The sequence below is a fragment of the Manis javanica genome, chromosome 2 (assembly GCF_040802235.1).
Source record: "Manis javanica isolate MJ-LG chromosome 2, MJ_LKY, whole genome shotgun sequence".
NCBI lineage: Eukaryota > Metazoa > Chordata > Mammalia > Pholidota > Manidae > Manis > Manis javanica.
Window position 1 is genome coordinate 101,773,545 of NC_133157.1, and position 22,904 is coordinate 101,796,448.

Here is a 22,904-nt window from a genome sequence, read left to right on the forward strand (position 1 = left end):
TCAGGCCAAGATAATTTATGCAAAGATGATTATTTATGCTAAAGTAAGAGCAAAGTAGGTTTATTTGCTATGTAAGTTACCTTTTATGGAAAAAAAGGAAATACTATTTTAACTTAGATGAAAAATCACCAGTTTGAGTGAACTGAAAAATCAATTTACAAATAAAAATAATATAGAACCAACTTAGATGTATACACTTTTAAATATTCATGAAATATAAGAAAATGAGGCATCAGTACATTTTACTAACTCTTTCAACTTACTTTGGGGCAGAGGGGAGCAGGGCAATAAAATTCTTCTCAGAATTAATCATTTGTTCAATAAGCACTGCTTGTCTGCCATATGCCAGGTGCACTGAGAAGCAATAAAGGGCAGTGACTAAGTGCACAGACTCTAAATCTGGCCAAATGGACTAAAATCCCTGTTCTACTGCTTATTAGCTGTGTGACCTTGGATAAATTAATCTCCCTTTGCCTGTTTCCTCATCTGTTAAGAAGGTCTAAAAATAGTAATAGTATTATTGTGAGAATCAAATGAGCTGATAAATGTAAAGGACTTAGAACAGCACCTGGCATACAACAGATAACATAAATATAGGAGGTGCTATATACCATGCTACTACAACAACAGTTACTAGTACTTACTGGCATGCCAAGATGAGTAAGAAAGTCTCCATTCTAAAGGATACTATAGTTAGGGAGGGAAGATGACATAGGAACAAATCATAATCTGGTAGAATATGAACAAAAATATAAGTGTAAGAGACAGATTCAAAGGTATAACAGAAGATAATTAACTTCCTCTGAAAAATGGCAAAGGGACCAGGGAAAGCATTTTGGAAGAAGTATCTGAGACAAATTCCTGCTCACCTTTGAAAATACACCAGAAAAGTATGGGACAGTGAAAAAGGAAGTGTTATTTCAGGTAGAAAGAACAAAAGTATTTTTAAAGGCATGGAGGAATACCAACTTGTAGATACAGGAATCTATAGTTAAAAAACAGGAGGCAGGAAGTGGTCAGTAGATAAGTGGAAGAAGTAGCAGGGACAGGTTCATAAATGAGGGCCTTGTAGGTCATGCAAGGGATCTCAGTTTTATCCAGTAAGTTAATAAAGATGGAGGGAAGAGATCTAATTGTGAAAGTGATTGAATCAGACCTTATTTTTTTTTACAAGGATAATTTGGCAGCAGAGAAGAGTCTACTATAATAAACAATAGTCAATTGTTAAGAGTCTGGGTGAGAAAGGAGGGTCCCAGAACAGCAGAAATTGAAATGCAGGGGAAAAGACTGATTTGAGAGATATTTAGGATGTAGAACTGATGGGTTTCATAATTATCAGGTTAGGAGACGGAAGGTTAACCCTAGGAATGTAATACATTGGTGGTGGCACTAACAAGATAGTGAATGCAGAAGGACAGCAAGGCTAGTGGGAGATGAAAGGAATTCACTTACTTTGGACGTGTGAAGTTGAAAGTCCTGCAGGATATACAGGTGGAGAAGTTACATAGACAACTGTAAGTACATATCTGGAGCCCAGTCTTCTTCTGGGCAAGGGATGAAGATTTCAAAAACATATGAGACAGTTACAACTAAGAGAGCTGAGTCAGACTTCTAGGTATGGTATGTCGAGTGAGAAGAGAAGCAGCCCTGGGTAACAGCAAAGAGAAAGAGGCTCCATGAGAGAAGAATGGGAAGAGATGAGAAATTAAAAGAAGAGTAATAGTATGGAAGCTAAGAAAGCAAAGTAAGCAAAGCCTTCCAGGAGAGTCAACAATATCAAATACAGGGAATTCAAACAAGGTGAGGACTGAGAAAGGTTCATGGGATTTGGAGGTCACTACAGACCTGGACTACTGTGGTTTCACCTTAACAGCAGGGTGGAGGCCTTATGCAAGGAACTTAGAGACAGTTAAAGAAACTTTCATATCCAAAGGGAGGGATGGATGAAACAGGTGAAACAGGTGAAGGGGACAAAAAGGTACAAGCTTTCAGTTACAACATAAATTAAATGCTGGATAAAAGTACAGCATTGGGAATATAGTCAATAATATTGTAACATCTCTGTATGATGACAGTAACTACGCTTATGGTGGTGAGCATTCAGTAATGTATAACTGTCGAGTGATTATGTATACACCAAAATGAAATCAATACTGTATATCAACTACAATAAACTAAATGAACATACACTACTGAAGGAAAAAATTTTTTAAAGGATAAAATTATATCCCTTGATGAACTCAAAATAAATGGTAGGTTTAAACAAATCCCCAGTGTAAAGATAAAAGCTATGGAATGTGCAAAACAATTGGTATAGTGCTGAACTCACTAAAACTGTAGGAAATAAGAGACCATGAAGATAACATTCACATTGTGCTTAACTGTGGCTACTTTTTTGCACATCTTTCTCTGAAACTTAATCCTTTCTCAAGTATATCTCTGTGAATTAAAAGTGAAAAAATTTGAAAACACTGACTAGGCACAATGTAACTGCTCTCAGTTTAAAAATGTTTGAAACCAAGAAAGTAGGATTTGTGTTCCTTTATAATCTTGAGCTTTCGATCTTAGTTGAGTCCTGAAAAATATTCCTAAAAACTCAAATAGAAATTTTCATATTGAATTTTGATGAGTAAGACTAAGTCTTTCCGTCTTGCAAACTATGCAAGGCCTACACCTCAGCCAGGCTTGTGACTGAACATCAAAATAGGGTACAGACAAAAATTAACCTGGATTGGATAACAGACCTAAAACAGCACAGAAGCCTAAAATTTCCTGGAATGGGCAAAGATTTCTGAAAACACAAAAATCACAAAGTCTAAAAGGATAAAATTATAAATTGGACTTCATCAGAATTTAAAACTTTTGCATTTCAAAGATATCATTAAGAAAATCAAAAGACAAGCCACATAAAGGGAGAAAATATTTTAAATAACCTATATCCATTAAAGAACTTGGGTCCACAATATATAAAGAACTCTTACATCTCATTAATAAAGACAAGCAACCCAATTAAAAACAAATGACTAAAGCAGACAGTTCATTAAAAAAAACCACAAATGGCTAGTAAGTACATCAAAAGATATTCAAATATCATTAGTACCAGTGAAATCCAAATTAAAACCAAAAAGACACTACCACACAACTACTGGGACAGCTAAAATTAAAAACATGGACAAATGTCTGTAAGGAGCAGAGCAACTAGAACTTTCATACATTGTAAAATGCAAAATGTTACAAGCACTTTAGAAACCAGTTTGGCAGTTTCTTACAGAACTATATATGATCCAGCAATTCTACTCCTGGGTATTTATCCAAAAGAAATGTTAAGCATACATCCATACAAAAATTTGTATGTGAATGTTCATAGCAGCTTTATTCTATAGCAAAACCAGAAACAACCCAAATAGTTAAGTCCATTATAGGTGAATGGGTAAACAAATTGTGGTATATTCATGCAATGGAATATTAGTCACTCAGCCTACAACTACTACACTCGCCAATATAAAAGCAATGAACTACTGATACATTCAATAACATGGATTAAATCTTATCAACCTTATGCTGAGGAAAAGAAGGTAGATAAAAGAGTACTTACTTTGTGATTGTTTATGTGAACCTCTAGAAACAGTAAACCTAATCTCTAGTGATCAAAAGAGATCACTGGTTGCTTGAGTCAGAGGTAGGGAAGGTTGACAGAGATGAGGTACAAGGGAACTTTATGCGATGATGCAAAGGTTGTATAGCTTAATTATGGTGGTAGTTACATAGATGTGTAAGTATGTCAAAAATCAAAATGTACATGTGTAATGATATACATAAATTACATACCTCAATAAACTTTATTAAAACATGCACACAAAAAGGGTATCATTTCAACTTTTGTCTTAGGATTGCTTTGATCTATACCATAGGGACATATTATGTCTTTAGAAAACATATAACCATCTTAAATATATTCCAAATGAAATGAATGAAACAGTATGAAAAGCTGAGGACCTCACACTCCTTAGGCTACTCAAATACAGAATATAAAGTTTAGCTTCCTTGAGCTTGGTTTCTTTGTTTTATGTAACAGAGTAACACCAGGGTATTATCCTTGAAATCAACATCAGTATTATACATAAAAGTAATGTGGTAAGTTCTCTCTGACTATAATGCCCCTTAAAAAGAGTCCAAGAGAGCCTTTCTCAAACTGAAGGACATATCAAAAATAGCATTAAGATACTATTCTATTACTGATTTAACAAACAGCCTTGTCCTTAAGGCTAGAACAACTAAGCATTGTTTAGGATCAAAGCTACAGAAACAATGAACAAATTTTATAACAACATCCTTTTAGATGGTAGTTTTATAGTTAATATCCAACAAGACATTATGAAATTGTTAGCTGATACAAAATGTATTTACAACAAATAAACTTAATCTAATAAGTAAATTTTAAAAAGAACGTATACTGAATGCTAAAACATGTACTAGGCACAGTGCTTCATACATCTCATTTAACCTAACAATAAGGCTATCATCCCCTTTTTATATATATGGGGAAATTCAAGCATTGAAAAATTAAGTAACTCGGCCACAGTGACTCAGCTAGTAAATTACTGGATAACCCAAACTTTTAACCAGTATGTTTGCTCCTCTTAAGAAAGAATTGCTATATTCAAAGGTGAACTTCAGATGCATTAAAGACCTAAATATGAAAGGTAAAACTACAAAACTATTAGAAGAAAATCTAGGAAAATATCTTTGCAGTTTATGGATCAAGAAAGATGTCTTACTGGCCACAAACTAAAAAATTTGATAGATTTAAGTACATTAAAATTAAGGATTTCTGTACCATAATAAGTCAACTTAATAAATGATACATTAGGGAAATGTTTAGCATGTCTTAAACCACCAGGGGACTGCTCTCCCAAATACACAAGGAATTCTGGGAAACAGACAAGTCAAAACCCAACCAAAAGGAAGGGCAAAGGGTATAACAGATCAGATAATGAAAACAGAAACCCAAATGGCTAACAGGGATATGAAGAAATGATCGACCTCCCTCATCAACAGAGAAAAACATATTACAGCCACCATGAAATATTATTTAACAACAACAGTTAAATGAGTAAAATGTAGGATGCTGCACCATAGCAAAAGCTGGCAAAATGTAAGAAAGTACAATTTTTATACCTTGTTGGTGAGGGTAAAAATTGGCATACCCTTTTTAGATATAATCTGGCAGAACTTAGATTGAACATGATATTTAACTTTAACCTATAACAGCAAATCATGCCCGCATATATATCCCCAGAAAAACTCTTCCACAGCCATTAGCAACAGCTAGAAAGATGTTTACTACAGAACTATTTGTACCCAAAAGTGGGAGTCAACCTGTACATCTATCATTAAAGGAACTCATAAGTAATGTGTGCTAGAGCAAATCATGCAATATTGCACAGTTAGAAGCAATGAACTAGATGTACATACATGAACAGATCTCAAAGAACGCTGAGTGAATGAACTAAAATACATAGCAAAAAAGCAGTTATGTAGATGCAAAACACAAAAGAACTACACAATTTTACAAGGATAGAGATGTAACCAAGAATATTTATAAAATACGTTAGATTGGGTACAAGTGAGGTTTGGGAAAGGATAGCGTGTATGGTGTTAAGAACAGGAATAAAAAGGAAAAATTGTAATCCAAATTAAGAAGACTGTGCTTCTAAGCAATATTCTATGCAACTCTAATGTTTTGTTACAGTCACATCAACTATTAAATTTGGTAAGATTTATGCAAGTGGTTAGAAACCCTTTTATCTGAGATGACTGAGCATTCTACACATCTTGGTCTTAACTACGATAAATTTGAAAATTCATGGCATCTAGTTCTCAGTTGTTACAAATGGTCTAATAAAAGGAACCTGAGCTCCGAACCTGAAAACTATAACCTGGTCCAAGCTAACTAGTACTAGCACCTTAGCAGTCATTTTATCTCTTTAATCTGTTTTCTTATCTGTAGAAATGGACTTGGATTATTCTCCAAATCCTTCCAAAATTATTTCATTAATTTCTTAATTAGAATTTATTCATATGTAACTATGTTCTCTCCTCCAACTCTCCCCCCAACAAAAAAAGCAAAAAACCAGAGTATCAATCTAAGAGGGCTAGAAAAAAGATGTAGCAACCGGAGTGAATAGCAACTTAGTTTTTCAATAGAAAGGAAAAAAACATTAAAGAGATACAGTGATTTGTATAGCCTTTTCAAGTATCTAAGGCGAGTAAGGTTATCTTGAGCCCAAGTTCAGACAATCTATTCTTTGAAGAGTATCAGTGTATGTTGTCCCACATGTCACTATTACCCCTTCTTAAAACCACGTTAAAGCCTCTTGTGGATTTTCTACTTGAAGATCCTAAATTTCAGCTTATCTGTATCAGTTTTCAGATAAAAAAAAAACCTCTGAAGAGCCTTCCATATTAAAAATATAAGATTCCAAAAGAACGATGAAATTTTAATCAATAAACTAGCCACACTCTGAGCATTTAACAAAAACCAAACATTCAATTAGAATGTGGATCGAATGGATATAAAGATCTCAAAGATTAGGAAAATTAGAATATATTGTGGGTTGATGACCATGAATAGTAACTGAGGTATCTAAACAACAATGGTGCCACATTTTATAAATAGAAAATTGATATGGGATTATTTAAGATACCTAAAAACCAAAACTGGAATATTTAAAATATCTAAAAATTTGAAATTAAAATACTTTAAGAAGAAAATAGAGATCTTGCTATATTCTTAGAACACGGCAGTAAACATGAGAAATTGACCTAATCCCCACATTTATCTTCCATTCACATTTAATTTTAAATATGGATGGGGAGGGAGGGGAAGGGGAGAGGGAATTAAGAGGTCACAAACCATCTGTTGCTAATAATTCCAGCACACATGTAGTTGGTACTGCAAAACAGATGATAACACTTTTCCCAGGCTGCCATACTCTAAGGTCTTCTACTAACAGCTACATGGAGTTTATAACTTAAACTCCATGCCTCAAGTCTCAATAAATATACAAAGTGGATTATGAGGAGAAATGTATATATGGACAGATAAATGAAACTCCAATGATTATAGAGGACATGTATTAAATAACAAGAAGATGTTTTAGTAAATGAGATAAACTAGTTTAAGAGAATAAAAAAATAAGAATCTAATAATATTTCAAAGCTAAAATACAGTTATAGACTTGAACTTGGCTTTTTCTGCTCTACCTTTGGAGTTTTTCAACTAAACTACACCTAAACGATACACTCCAAAATATGTTTTAACTATGTTAATGAAGTGAGTTCTAAATATTAAACAATTTTCTTTTCTGAAAACAATCTTAAGGCAAATTTTATTTATTAGAGAGCATTTTGCTATTTAAGTAGTAATAGCATGTTGCCATATTTTCAAGCAAATTAGTTTCAGGTTAACAAACAGCATTACTTACCTTCATCAAGATTAAAATCTAGATATGCTCACACCATACTGAAATTTTTTATTTGTTAAAATTGATGTCCCAATAAAGCTTCCTTTATGTATACAATTCTCAAAACACTGTCCCACCCAAAGGAAAGATTATTTCTAATAGCAATGCCTGTATAATTGGTCAGATTTAACTTTAACTGGGGTTGCTAAAAAACTTTTTTTACTCTGTGTATATCCATTTATTTTCTTTAACTTGTAGAAACTTACAGGCTTTTTAAAAATGTTTTAAAAAACCATTTTGTATTTCCTAATCAGAGCACTTTTCCAGTTAAAAATTTAAAAAAATTTTTTCAACTTTGAACTTTTTATTTTAGCTTTTATCTTGATTAGAAATAAACACACATTTTCCCATAAAATAGTGATCATGCTGCAAAGCTTAAAAAACCTTTTTTTTCATACTAAATACTATTTCTACAATTCCATCAAGTTCTCTAACCTCTCACTGCACTCCTGCATACTAATATGTATCTTCTTCCAACATGTATCGTATGATTTTTTTCTTTACTGCAATTCAGTACAGGTAGCTAAGAGTAGCTGACAGTATAATTCCACATGATACTGCATCTGTGTTTACATCTGGCTCTAATCACATACTTAGAAGTGATTTATAGAAGGGAAAGAAAAAAGGGGGAAAAACAAAATAAAAACACCTATGAGAAATGATTGCTGTTATTTTAAAAATAGTCCCAACTTCTTGATAGAACTTTCTCACCACATGCTTCAAAGCTACTAGAACTGCAAACATATGGTATGGCATTAAAAAATGCTAGATACTAGAGAAAGAAAGAAAAAGGTATTAACCAAACATCTCATATGCTTTCGCCTAAGGGTCATCTTGACAAATGAACGATGCTTTCAATTATAAGATACTTTAAATTTTGCTCCATGTTACAATTATGTATGTTATGGCTTTGTGGTAAAGTTCCTCAGTTTCTTAAAAAAGTTCCCTAAAACGGTGGTTTTTTGTTTTTTGTTTTTTTTTTACCATTTTACTGGTAACTTATTTACTACTCCCAGCTCTAAAAATTAGGAGAAAACCAAATTCAAGAAACATTGGTCAGGAAGCATAAAACTGTATTTACGCAGACATGCAATGCACATACATGCTCACTCTTGAAGAGCCATGATACCCCCCAAATGATAAATTCACAGGCTTACTTGATAATTCAGGTAATTTCAACTTTAATTCAAGATAAACAGTATTACTATTACATTATGGCATTAGTGGTGTACACACAGAAACACCATTAAAAATAACTACAGAAATAAATACCTCTAACATTTGACCTAATGAAATACTTCCTTTAGGAATGTATTAATACATGCAGTTATATTAATGCAATTATGTGAACATAAATCAAAAAGCATAACTAAATACAGTAAGTCTTGTGCAATTATTTATAAGTGAAAGTTATAATACCGATTTACATGGTTTGAAAAGTGAGAATTCTTTGAATGCAAGCATTTGATAAAAATCAAACTATGGAGACTTTTAGAACACTGCATTTAAAACCCCAAAACAAACTTATGTTCCTTAATTTATAATTGGTAAATTTAAAATTATACACTACCTGATTCTGATTCTTAAAGTAGAAGGGAAGGAAAAGATAAAAATCTAAAAATCACTAATATCTGAGGGACTGCTCGTTAAGCAGTTGTCTGCCAACCCATGTTTGTCTACAAGTTATAGGAAAACAATTACACAATACTATTAATCAATTAATTGCAATTTTCTTACCATATTTAACCTTTTAATGTGTAAAAATGTTTCTTCAGGGTTCTTACTATGAATAAAAAGGTTAAATAGTATGCTAAGTATGCAAAAAAATATATGGGCCAATCATTACATATTCTTCTACAAACCTAGCAATATAAAACTTTTTTTTTTTACAGCATTAATACATCTGGTCTAAAGCAAGACTAAAGTGATAGCAATCTCAATTTCAGGACATAAAAAGCTCAAATTTATAAAAATGGCCAAGCTAAAACATTCCTACTTCTTTTCAGTCTTAGTAGACTAGAAAATGCATAAGCCTAATTTACCCAGGGCTAGTTTACATAACACTAAGGCAATTACACCAAAGGTCCCTATCCATGCAGAGGTCCCAATCAACAGGAGATAGGGACTTATGGTACTACTGCTACTACTACTACTACTACACGAAACATCACTTTTGTTAGCATCCTCTACTGGTGGTTTCCAAAGACAGCAAGTAGAAATGGTTCAAATAACAGAAAAATAGGTACCTGCTATTCCATCTAAAGTGAATTATTCAGATTGTCGTCATTAGTAGCTAGAATATATTTCTAAAAAAAAAAGGGTACGAAAACCACACATAGAGTATAAGTGGAAAATGAGAAGACAAATTTTTAAAATACAACAAACAAAGCATTACATTATAAATGGCAAAAATCGATTTAAGCAATTGGAATACCACTCCTTTGTAGTTGACAAACATCATTACCATAAAGTTACTACATAAGGTTTGATGCTCTGGCCAAACCATGCTCAGTTGGTTTACCCCTGTCAAGTTACATCACTTGATTCTCCCATTAATATCCTACGCTGCAGATATATTCCAGAAAGAAAATTAAAATGTTTTAGTGGAGGCTTAAACAGCAAAATCTGCATACCTTATTTTAAAATGAACAAAAATTATTTACATATAAATAATAGCATACTCTATGACTATTTCTCACTGTATATATATCTTTTACCCTGTCATTCAGAAGATTTAAGAGCTAACATTTTTCCCAAGCAATTCTCTTCCATAAACAACTCCAACTTAAATATGATTGCGTTGCTAAGAAATATTAACCAGCACCTACCCAAAGGTTTCCTAACACGATGGCATATAACCATTTTAAATTCACAGATTATAAGGCTTAATCTCAAAACAGCATGGCTGTAATCATCAGCACTAGATGAAATGCATTTGAGAACAAAAAAATACAAGCATGAGCCGAAAGTGATGAAAATGGAAGGTACCTGTAGTAGTACAGTGCTATCTTAAACACCTTTTGTTTTCCGAGAGTAATGCATACTGCAGACAAGACATTTTGTGCTAAACAGCCCCAAATCTGTTTTTCTAATATTAAACACAAAGGAAAAATACTGACAACAAGCGTGGTAAATAAATCCCTCCCTCGAGAATGAAAGCAGCAGACAGGAGGGGGCTGACATACATGCAGGAGAAAACTAAACACCATCTTTTTTCTACCTGCACAAGTTGCCATTTGCTGCAGCGATCGAGAACCTCTTTTTCCTGTTGACTTCAAGTATCTTTCAGGATAGCTTTTTTTCCCTTAAGTCATCTGTTGATATGCCTTATGGGTGTAATGTTCATATCACAGGATCTTTAGAAGAAAAATCCATTCTTTCCTGTTCAGGTAAACATGTTTACAGCAGCTGCACAGACGCTGGGTGGTTCAGACTCACATGTCACACACATGTCGTCAGCAACAAGAAAAGCCCCTTTTTCTGGTGATGAACATTTTAAATAAGGTAAAGAGCCAACAGCCCTCGCTGAACCAACTTACCTTTCACAAGCCACATCAGCAACAGCGGCTGTAGCTCAATATAGAACACACAGTATTTGACGCTAAAACAGGAAATTAAATTGCAATGGCCTGTGCGCTGCTCTTTGCTGTAACGAGTCATCTCTCCACAATGAGGATACCAAATATTAGTTATCGGTCCTAACAAACGTCTTTAAAAAGCGAATGTTTATTAGAATAACTAAAAACCATTCATGAAAGCAGTGATTTCAGTGTCAGCCCAATATATAATACATGTTTACGATTGGAAGGAAACATCATGAAACAGCTTAAAATCTTGGTATCTGCTTCTAGACAGGAAATCCCACACAAAATCTAAAATTGCCAGGAAAGGTTACAAAACCTCGCGTTTCGCATCCCAGAGGGGAAGGAGAAAGGGAGCAAGGGAGCCGGGGAGGTGGGGGTGGGGCGGGGCGGGGAAGCGCCAGAGAGTTTGCACTCAAACACACATTTCCTCATTTTTCTGGAAGGTACAGCGATCCCATTATAGGCGCATTTATTGCCCTACTCCTAAAACTCGTTTTAAAAATAACGCAGGAGCCCAAAGGAGTCCCTTGGTCCGAAACGTACGCGTAATTCCTTATATAGTCTGGGCTGCAGCCCGCAGCAGGGCCGTTGCCGCCCATTATTATACAAACAGGTACCCGGCCGCCGGTGGGAGACCTCGCCTGTGCCTGCCGCCCCCGGGCGGACAAGTCTTGCTTCTCTCACCACAGAAACTGTCCAGACAATAACAATCAGCAGACATTTCACTGCTGAACAGGAGGGAGAGAGAGCACAGAATCGCCCCGAGATACGCAGAAATGCAAGCAACTTACAATGTCTTTCCAAACTGGAAAAGGCGACTGTGCAACCACCACCACATGTTCGGGTCTGCCGCTCTCTCGCTGTCTCTCCCCCCCGTTATTCACTATTATTTTTAACTCTCACGCACGGCAGGGAAGTGTGTGTTTCCCCGGCACATGGACACAAATCAATAAACACTGCAGCTGCAGCGCACCCGCGCGTCCGTGGGTCTGTCCGCCCCCTCCCCCACCCGCCTTCCACCCGAGACCCAGCGCGCCACCCAAGCTCCATTACCCGGCTTCAGCGCTCCGCGCGTCCGGCCCAGGTAACAACTTCCCCAAAAACCGAAAAGAGAAAAAAAAGATAGGCGTCCGCACAGAGCCCCATCCTGGCGCGGAGAAGCAGCCTTCCCCGGGGAGGGGATCTGTCTGTGGTGCTTCCCCGACTCTGAGACCAGGTAACAACTCCACAAACGCACGCGCCGCCCAGCTCGCCGCCAGCTCCAGGTCTCCCGCGGCGGCAAGTAGGTGCCCGCTCAAGCCCGGAGTCCCCGGCCGCCCCGCCAGCTCTCCACGGAACATGGACGGCATTCCCAGGGCTCGCCTCACCGTCCCCAGCCCCGGGACCCAGGAGAAGGGAGGGGAGCCGCTGAAGGCCCCGCGCTTCCGTCCTGCTGCCCCCCATTCCGCGGGCGCGCCTCGCTGGCGGGTCATAACTTCATCGCCGCCGGCCCAGCCCGGTCCGCCCGCGGCGCGCTCCGCCAGGACCCGCGCAGACGCGCGCACGGACGGCACGCAGCCCGCAGCCGCCGCCGCCGCCTCCGGCCGCCTGGCCCGGCCCAAGCCGCGGGGCCCGAGCGACAGCGACCGCCCCGGCCGGGGCCGCGGCGCGCGGAAGGCACTTTGCAGGGTCAGCGCGGGGCACAAGTTACTTCCCCGGCTCCCGGGGGCCTCCGCGCTGAAGGAGGATAACACGGAGGGGGATGAGGGGGGGAGGCGCCGAGGGGCAGGCGAGTGGGGAAAAGTGCGAAAGAAGCAACAGCCGCTCCACCCAGGACCAGAAAAGTGGCCGGCCGCCTCCCGGCCGCCCGCCCAGCACCGGGGATGCGGCGGCGGCGGCGGCGGCTAACGGTCCACGGAGGCGGCAGGGGCGGCAGGAGCCGCTAGGCGGAGAGACCAGGTAAGAGACATAACGGTTCAGGGAGAGCGGGCGGCCGCGGCGCGGCTCCGGCAGCGGCGGCAGCGGAGGGGGGCAGAGAGCACTACTTTCTACTTTCCCACTCCACTTGGCCCGTCCCTGCTCCGGCCGCCCCCAGCCCGGCTCGCCCCCCTCACCCCCGGGGCGCCCCGGCTGCCCGTCTCCCCCTGACTCCGCCGCTCCCCGGTCCCCTACGCCACTCACCGTTATTGCGCCGCGGGTTCGCCTGCTTTCTGCGCTTACACCTGGGGCCATCCGCCATGATCCTCTCGCTTGTGTCTAAATGCTCGAGTCACCTCCTCCCCCTCCCTCCCTCTTCCCCCCCACCCCTCCGCCTCCACCCCTTCCCCCTCCCCACCGCACCTGGTTTACGACACTCGCGGCTTTACGACATCACCTTCCTTACACCTAGAGCCGTTTGCTCTACGGCCGGAACCTTGTTGCTAGGGAGAGGACGGTTTGCGGCAACCGTAGAAGCAGCTGAGTTTGAATCGAGGGGAGAGGAAAAAGTATCCGTCAGGTGTCGCGGGGTGGGGAAGGAGACAGTTGGGAAACTGTGGGTACGAGGTCAGAAAGGCGACCGGCAGCGGGATGGAGAAAGGTAAAGTAGGAGGCTCCGCGTTCCGCCTCTCAGCTGGCCACACCCGCTAGCCGGGGGCGCGTAGGGGTCCGGCTAACTCTCCTCAGGACCCTGTGCCCGAGAGCTGCCCCCTCGAGGGATACGAGCAACCTGTCCTCCTTTCTCGGCAACGTTGGACTCCGCTCCCACGCATCAATTGGCGGCTCGGCGTGCCCTGGGCTGCCCTGGGAGTTCCTGCTTAGAGGAAGAGCAGGTTCGGGGAACGGCGATTTGGAAGCTCGGCCTCTGAGGGAGGATACGCGGTCTCACGAGAGGCTACCTGCAGTTCAGACTACCTTCCCTTACGCGGACCCACAGTTTCCCCCCGAGCGAACTGGAATGGGAAGTGATTTCAATTAGCCAGAACCTCATCTGGACCGTAGGAGAGGCGAGAAGTTCCGCATGCGAGCAAAGTCAGTGGTGTAGCCGAATGAGTAATACCCACACGGTCCCTGTCTCACTTCCTCATTCCGCACCCGGCTCTCACCTGCTGTCACCTCGGTCCCCGCGGACCAGTCTTCCTGCCCTGTGCCCTCCTCCGGCCTTCCGCCTAGAGTAGACCGACCAGGTCGTAGGCGTCAGGACTTACACTTAAGGTATTATTAACAGGCCATGGTTTACTACCTAAATGGACAGTTAGCGCTGCTGTGGGACCTTAAGAGAAGAAACAAGGGCTGACGACTGAGGTCTTTGAAATTGATAGACTGCTGATCGTATCTCAAGTCCTTGACTTTGTATAAGTTTGGGGATCTCTGAAAGAATATATAGCTAATACCGCAAAAACCAGTAGGTCAGGTCTTCACTATTCAGTAGATTTAGCTTTCCGCCACTCCCAGCCCACCCCTATGAGGGAATGACTTTGGGACCAACTTTATGGAATAGATGAGCTGGGTTGTATTTCAAGTAATATAGCTTAAAATTAACAATGTAAGTGGTATTGGTAGAGAAATTGAGAAAACGGAAACGTGACATCTGGAGTATTAGAAATAGCATAATAGTCTCCCAACATAGCACTGTCACGTAGGTACTCAATGCATTTGTGCCTGTAATTTTTTGCCATACCTAAGGCACGATTCTTTATTATGTTAAAATCACCTTTTAAACACCTTCCAGAATTTTAGCAGATTCACTAATATCTTCAAACCTTCCAACTGAAGTAGATTTACAGCTGAAGTCTGGTAATTGATAATTTGAAAGTTTAATTCCTAGTATAGATGAAAATTTCCTCTCCCACATTTGCTTTGGTATTTTGAGAAGTGAATGCATTATTTATTGGTGCATGAAGTGGGACTGTAAATATTCTTTTCTATACATTATGTCTGTATACTCTCATCAATGCCAAAACTGGAATCATTATTCTTAATGGTCATTTTAAGTGCAGGCAGATCTCATTTACCTCACTACCTTGTTAACTGAATGTGTGCATGTCAGAACCAGAATGGTGTCCATGCTTTGCTTAGTTCAAGTGGTAGTTTTTCCTACCCTCTTAAGGGCTGTGTAATGTTCTTCATCTGCCTTCTGAATCAGGTTATAGACTTCATCCTGGGCCAGAGATTCCCAAACCCACCACTTTTTTACAGCTGCTCTTAACTTCCAGTCAGAAAGGAAAAAATATAACTGTAGCACACACATTTCCCTGCACTTAAACTTAGGAAGAATCACACATGCTGTTTTCTCTTCCTAAAGGGCCTGCCCTGTACCTACCTACTAAGCTTCCTTTGGTGTTGAAAACAGCTTGTGGGTTCCACAACACCAAGTAGATAATACATTATTTTACAAAACTGAAATCTAAGCAGACAAAAATAATCGTTTATTGAAATTACGGTTGCTTTATCTAAATTTATAGGGGAAAATGTACATGGGTAGAATATTTTGAATACTGAGTTTTTTCTATAAATTTTTCATAAACCCCTTGCACGTGCTGTTTGCTTTCCATAGATGATTCATCCATAAGTTAGGATAAACTTTGACATAAAATTATTTTAAGTTTAAAATACAGATATTTCATGATGTTCCACATTGAGCGTATGATTTCCATGTACCTCACTTCTTGAACACATTTAAGAAGTACGACTTAAAATAATGGTTCTATAATCTTCATCAAAATACAAAGTTGGTTACGTCCATGAAAGGATAACATATTGCATTAACTAATTGTATTAACATTTAATCTTAGAGCCTTAAAGGAAAAAATAAATATGCATGTTACCCATCAAAGTCCAGGATTTGGAATTCCTCTAAAGTTGCTCCTCAATCTTTGGCTCAGTGGTGACTCTGGATATGTGATTCACAGTGAGACGTGAGAACAGTGATCATTTCACTGCTACAGTTTTACCACCTTCTCCATCACTGAGTCAGGAAGGAAACATGACTACTGGGTGGTGCGGAATGGAACCCGCAGCTGTCTTCAGGACCCACACCAGCTTTTCTAATAAAGCCTCCCAGAAGGGACAAATGTTTTCCCCCAAACATCCATGTGATTTTATTATATTTAGCAGCACAAAATGGTTTATCTCTCTCAGGAATAAGGCTCCTAGTTTTAATGTAAGTCAATGAAATGTTAATGCATATAGCTTATTATTTTGGGGCCGGATTTTTAAGAACGTGTATAACATAGATATAAGTGGAAACAAATGTAGAAAGAGATGTTTAAAGGATGTTAACAAATATCCAAAAAGTGAAACTGATCTATTCCATAAAGTCACAGTTACTGAAATGATTGTTTTCAAAGGCTACCTCCACAGGTAAGAGATAATAGTTTCTATTGTTGATACTGCTTATGAACATGAGTAGCATTTGTTTTCATACTTAACAACTTTTGGTAGATAATTTGTACTAGAGAGAACAGCATGCATATTTTGGGTTTGAGTAAATTTTAAGTTTTTACCATGATAATTGTAGGTCTGATATCCAGTTTTTACTGCTATTTTTTCCCTCTTTGTCTCCATGTATTTCTTTTCTCCTGCATCCTGACTCTTTAAGTAGCTGACTGATCCTGCTACAGGTATAGTTATATCTTTGACCTACAGTACTGGCCTTCTGTGTTCCACAGATCCTCACTTACCATCATTGCCACTGTTCAATTTCTGGAGTAAATGCATTTGAAGTATTTTCAGTCAATAGCAGGTTTTACATACCCCGCCTTATGTTGAACTCTTTGAAAAAGTTGATAACAAGGAACATCCTGTGTTCAACCTTAATATCCCTGGTCAGACCTCTTTTCTTCCACTCAGCACTCCATATTTCTTTGTTTGCTCTCTTTACCCCACTTACACACATAGAGCACACACTGTGCCACTCTCAACTGTTTTACCTTTTAATCCTTCTCTTCCTCCATCTTTATTTGTCCTAGGTCTAACACAGATCTATTTGGATTAATTCCCTGTTTCTCTTTGTTCAAGGTTTTTTGAATCATCCCAAGTCTATAAAATGCTTTGCTTTTTCATATTGTGCTGGCTATTCCCTGTCCCTTAAAGTCCATTCTTCACCTCTCTGCTCTGAGAGTCTGATTTCTATGGACCAAATCACCCAGGCTCCTTTGCCCTCTGGTTTTTATTTGGCTTCAGCTAATTTGGAAGCATTGGCAAATGAAGGAAAGAGAGAGAGGTCAGGATATTTATTTCACCTTCTCTCACACCCCCTCCTGCCTGTCTACGACTTTTGGCAGTAGCTTCATTCCTCTACCTAAGGCTGTGGTTCTAGTTAGACATCCCTGTCCCATCGCTCCAAGTTTTGGCAAGTTCCAGAAACTGTTTCTTTCTTTGGTCCCTTCAGGCTTAGAGATGGTGATAGTTTCATCCTGTTTTGAGTCCTTGGGTACCTTTTCCCTTATCGATTCCCCTAAAGCCTGCCCACATCTCTGTAAATAATCTCTTCGTCAAACTCTTCAGTTTGCCCTTTGAGTGCACCATCTGTTTTCTGCCAGGCTTCAGAGTAAATAAAAAGTATTTTTAACCTATTTCTTACCAACTAAGAATTCTGTTTCCATTAAATACAACACTAAAGCTTGAATGTGATATAAATATCTTAATGTCATCCATTGACCAAGTATGTATTCATATTCTAATGTGTGTACATGTAAAATCTGGCAGATACTTTGAAAACCTATTATATAATAATTATTCAATAACTCTTTGTAGAATAAAGGCCCCTGCCCTAATTGATCTGGTATTTAGGAAAGACTACTTTTATATCCTTAAAACAATGAGAGGGAAAAATATCACATGACTACAGTATTAAAGTAGATAGCTGTTTGTCTCCAGTATGTTTTTTCCTCCTCTTACTAATAGAACCCTCCACTCTTGTCATAAGGCTGCTTGAATGGCCCATGCACGTGCCTAGGTGCTACTGGAATACTCAGTTCTGGCCAGTGAAATAGAAGTGGAAGTGGTGTATGCAACGTTGAAGTAATTCAAAAGTCACTGAAAAATTCTTTCTCTTCTTATTGCTGGTTGGAATCGGACCTGCTGGTTAGAGCTCTTCAAGATTAAAAAAGCCAAAGCAACAAGATTGAAGGAACCTGAGTCCTTGACGCTGTGGAATACCATAACCAGCCCTGGGTTTCCTACCTCCGGATCTCTTCTAAAGGGAGAAATAAACTTACATCTACTTTAAGCCACCATTATCTTAGGTTTTCTATAATACGCAGCCAGAGTTAATCCTGTTTGATATAGGCATGTGTATTAGTTTCCTATTGCTGCTGTAAAAAATTACCACAAACTTAGTGGCTTAAAATAACACAAATATATTATCTTAACAGCTCTGGAAGTTAGAGGTCCAAAATGGATCTCACCAGGCCCAAATCAAGGTTTTGGTAGGATTGGGTTCCCTCTAGCAGGCGCTAGGGAGGATCTTTTCTAGCTTCTAAAGGCCTCCCACCTTGGTTTGTGGCCCTCTTCCTCCATCTTCAAAGCTACCAGCATTAGGCAGAGTCCTCCTCATTTTGCCAGCTCACTAGTTCTATTTCTGCCTCCCTCTTCCATTTATAAGGCCTTTGTGATTAAATTAAAACCAGATAATTCAGGGTATCTCTCCATTTCAGGATCAGCTGATTGGCAAGCTTAATTCTTCCTGTAATCTGAATTCCCATTTGACACATAACAACATATTCTAGGTTCCTGTAATCAGGCCTTAAACATCTTTGGGAGCTGCTATCCTGACTACCAAAGTATACAGGATTTAAGTTTCATGGTTGAGAAGTATATTTTTATTGATTAATTTGTTCATCTTTAATTTACAAGCAACTTTACAGCATTATGATAATTGGTCATTTTTATGTAATGTTAGTATTGTGCCACAGGGAACTTTTAATTATTATTTATTGGCTCATTTATTCAACTAAGATTCTCAGCATATTCTGTGTGGCAGATGCTGTATGGGACTATAAATGCTTAATACAGTCCCTGGCCTCAAGAAGCTTACAGGTTTGTGGAAGAAATAGATTAACAAAGAAGCTGTTAGACAAATGTCCAGGAGATGCAGTGTACATGGTACATGGGAGAGACATCTAAACTAACCTGGAGTCTAGCAAGTCTTTCTTGGAGAACTGATGGAATTTGTTGGGAGAACCAGGCAAGACAGAAGTCACAGTGTAGGCAAAACTCCCCAGATGAAAGTACAGTGATTTTTGGGGGCAAATCCAATAGAATGAAAACATTGAATAAATATAATTTATTCCAGATGAGACTGTAGTGGTAGGTAAGGAGGAACGAGATATGAATACACTGAGGATTGGGGACCTTATATAAGCAATTGTAATCCATGAAAGGATTTTTAAAAAGTCAAGAGTATCCACATTGCACAAGATGTTAGTGTTCTAGCGCATGGAGAGAAAAAGCAGAAAAGCAAGCATTGAGAGAACTTAATTTTTTAATTTTGAATAATCACTTAGCAAGGAACAACCCAGCAAGGAAAAGCAAGATGTGACTATGCAAATGAAGCACAGGTGAAGAATAACATTTCCAGATTATATCAACAAGTAGTGTAATACTATTATTAAAACTTAAGCAGTATAAAAAAGCACAATATTTCCAATGTTTTCAATAGTAATGAAATTGTTTCAACTTATATACATTCTTGTAGTGGTCTTTCCAGGTGCTAATGCTTCCTCAGTACATGGCAGACCATCAAAATTATATGATAAATGAATGAAGATAAGGAGTCTTCAATGTATCTTTTTTCTCCACTATTTTTTCCACTGTTGTGTTTACTACAGCCTAAGTCACAAAAGCTAGCAGCATCTCCTCTCAGATTCTGCTGTCTTCCAGATTACTTTACATATTTCCGAGAAGGCAGATTAGTTTTATTTCTTTGGATTTCAGATTATCTCAGAACTTTTCCAGTTGTATCAGAATTCTTGGGAATTAGATAACCAGCCCCACTTAGCTAGTTATTCCCTCCCATACTTCAGAACACCTTGTATGTACCACTGTTGTAGCACTTACCACTTTTACTTTATGTGTTACATAAGTAACACTCCTCGCTTCATCTGAGCTTTTCATCTTTGCATTTCTGTTACCAAAAGCAATGCCTGCTTCATGGGAAGGCATACTCAAAAATTACGGAAAACAGTGAAAGTTCATTGCCGTTCTTGAATCATTCTGGAGAGATTTCATGAAGAGCAAATGAGATATTGTATGTGAAGTGTTTTACATGGTGCCTGGCACATTTGGAAGACAGTAAATGATAGGTAACACAACAAAGGTAAATTCTAAGTAAAGATCAGAGTCAGATATTAGGAGCTAATCCACTAGAATTTCTCCACAGTGCCTTTCTGCTCAGCTAAAAGATAATTTTTATCCCTGAAATTATCACTCAGGCATAGGTCGAATCATTCTAATTACAGGGCAAAGAAAAGAGATGATACTAACATATTGTTTGTTTAACATTAGTTGGGATATTTCTTATAGTCTCGAAATACTGTTGGCTTATGTCAGCTTATACTATCTCAGGAATTGTCTGCACAATAAATAAATATACTATCCTAGGATAAATAACAGTATTTGCAATGCAATTAGATGACATGTTAAAGATTATGGAAGAAATATAAAAACTATCAACTATTTCTTGGGTTGTTTTTAACAGACACCAATTCAAACAGGCCCAAGCAAAAAAGATAGGAATTTATAATAAGGGTGTGTGTGTGTGTGTGTGTGTGTGTGTTTGAATAAAATGCCGGAGTAGGAGAGGAGGTTGTGTGTGTGTGTATTTGAATAAAATGAGTAGGGGAGTGGATAGCTCTCACAAGTGAGGAGTTGGACTGCCTTTAGATATATAGGCAGGGCCTCTCCTTACTTTGCATCTCTCTCTGCTTCTGTTTTATTTTCTTTCAGGACTTAACTGTTGTGCATGAAAGTGGTATCAACTCAGAGGAGGTATGAGGAGACACTTCGATGTGTCCACTCTAACATTACATAGCACTTAGAGTGAAAACAGCCCTATTCCTGCTCTAACACAAGTGTCATTCAATCTTCTTTCACGTGTATGTTTATATAGTTATAAAAATGCCTAAGTTTTTCCATTTGTGTATGAGAACTACATAACATTTAGTATTAGGCTGTTTTCACATAACATTATCACACACATTTTCTATACATGACCATAACCTTTATACTCGAATTTTTTTTAGCTTGACTATATACTCCTCAAATTGTTATGCTATGATTTACTAAACCAGTTACATATTGCTGAACATTTAAATTCCAGTTTTTGTTTTGTGAAGAATGAACACTATTGTTATATAGTTTGTTTTTTATCATTTTCTGGGGAAATATTCTCAAAACTGGAATCATTTAGTCCATGGGAATGAAAATGCTTGTATCTTTTAAAAATATTGTATTGTCTGCTTGCTTTTGAAAAGGATTGTGCCAGTATATGATACTACTAAAAATATATGACTGTCTCACCATCATTAGACATTTTTGAATATTACTAGCTTATTCACACTGATTAGAAACATATGACTCACACAATGTTGTAGAATATGTAAATAGAAAAACACTTATAATGAAACATATATAAACATATATAAATATGTTTATGAAAACATATAAATATGAAATAAATTCCATACTGAACTAAACCAATAATCATTCTAGTTTTGGATTTTGAGACTACTAAAGCCTTTTCATGTCTGGTATTACAAAAATAAAATTGTGTGTGTGTGTATACATTTCTTTATTTAAAATTTCCTTATTAGTGAACAGTTTGTATTTCATTTAGATTCTAATAAGTTTATCACTGGAGTTTTTTGAATAAACATCTAATAACAGTATTTAGCATTTTTGTAAGCTTCAAGTTCTTGCTTGCTCTTGTAAAATAATCAGTTAACTGCAAGGATCCCTTTTATATGCTAGCAAAAGTTAGCAATTTGGGAATTCCTGAGTAAATATACTTGAATATCAAATAAATTTGAAAGAAACCCAAAGGAATTCCTAGGATACTATGCAATCATTTTTTTTTTAATGAAGCAGGTGATCTGAAAAGCTTTCAAAGATGAAAAGGAAAGTTAAAGGTAAGCTAAAGAATGGTTTGTATAGTTTGCTACCATTTCTTTTATACACAAACACATACAATTACACACACATGTGTTTAAGTGCATGAAATATTTGAACAAAGACATGGTAGCAACTTTTGCCTTTAGAGGGTAGTTCTGGGAACCTAAACTACAGGAGAGAAAGATTTACTTTGTACTGAATATCTTCATACCTTTTGAATTTTGTATCATGAGCACATTTATCTATTCAAAAATGTGAATAATGGTGATTTTTAATAATGGATCCAAAGGGCTAGATAATCCTCTTGAAAATTGTTTTAGGTCTAAGATTATTCATAAGAGGTAAGCTACAAAGACTTCGGTACTCAGAATTATGATAAAGTGATTCCAATGAAATCTGCAAGTTGCATATATAGTCAAGTCTTAGCCCTGCGATGGGCACAGGCATAGCCTCATCTGAATTACAAATCTCTCTTAGCCACTATTTTTACTTGTGATCCACATCCAAACCATACAATTCTAGCCAATTTTACATTTTGTTGGTTTTCTGTGGTAAATTTTTAATTTCAGGTGGTTTTTCTTGCTTTCCTTTATCAAGACTGCCTGTATCTGGCAAAGGGCACTTAAGAAACGGAAGAACAATTTCAATATTAGCAAAAGAAGGGTGGATAGGTGGGTGGATGGGTGGATAATGGATGGGATTTGAGAGTCTATACTCAACTCTT

The 22,904-nt window shown here is 38.2% G+C and overlaps 1 protein-coding gene across 5 annotated transcripts in view; it reads right to left on the minus strand.

The window, feature by feature from the left end:
• The window catches only part of ZEB1 (zinc finger E-box binding homeobox 1), a 179,401-nt gene extending 166,010 nt beyond the window's left edge, over positions 1-13,391 (minus strand). For 2 of the 5 annotated variants that reach the window (XM_037010358.2, XM_073228974.1), the window contains exon 1: positions 13,271-13,391. In XM_037010358.2, the coding sequence (XP_036866253.2) occupies positions 13,271-13,328 (58 nt within the window). In that variant the 5' untranslated portion in view covers positions 13,329-13,391. Of the gene's footprint in view, positions 1-10,746; positions 10,874-12,477; positions 12,586-13,270 lie in introns of those variants that run through there. The other 3 variants (XM_073228973.1, XM_073228972.1, XM_073228975.1) reach the window with 2 other exon arrangements.
• Between the last annotated feature and the right edge of the window lie 9,513 nt (positions 13,392-22,904).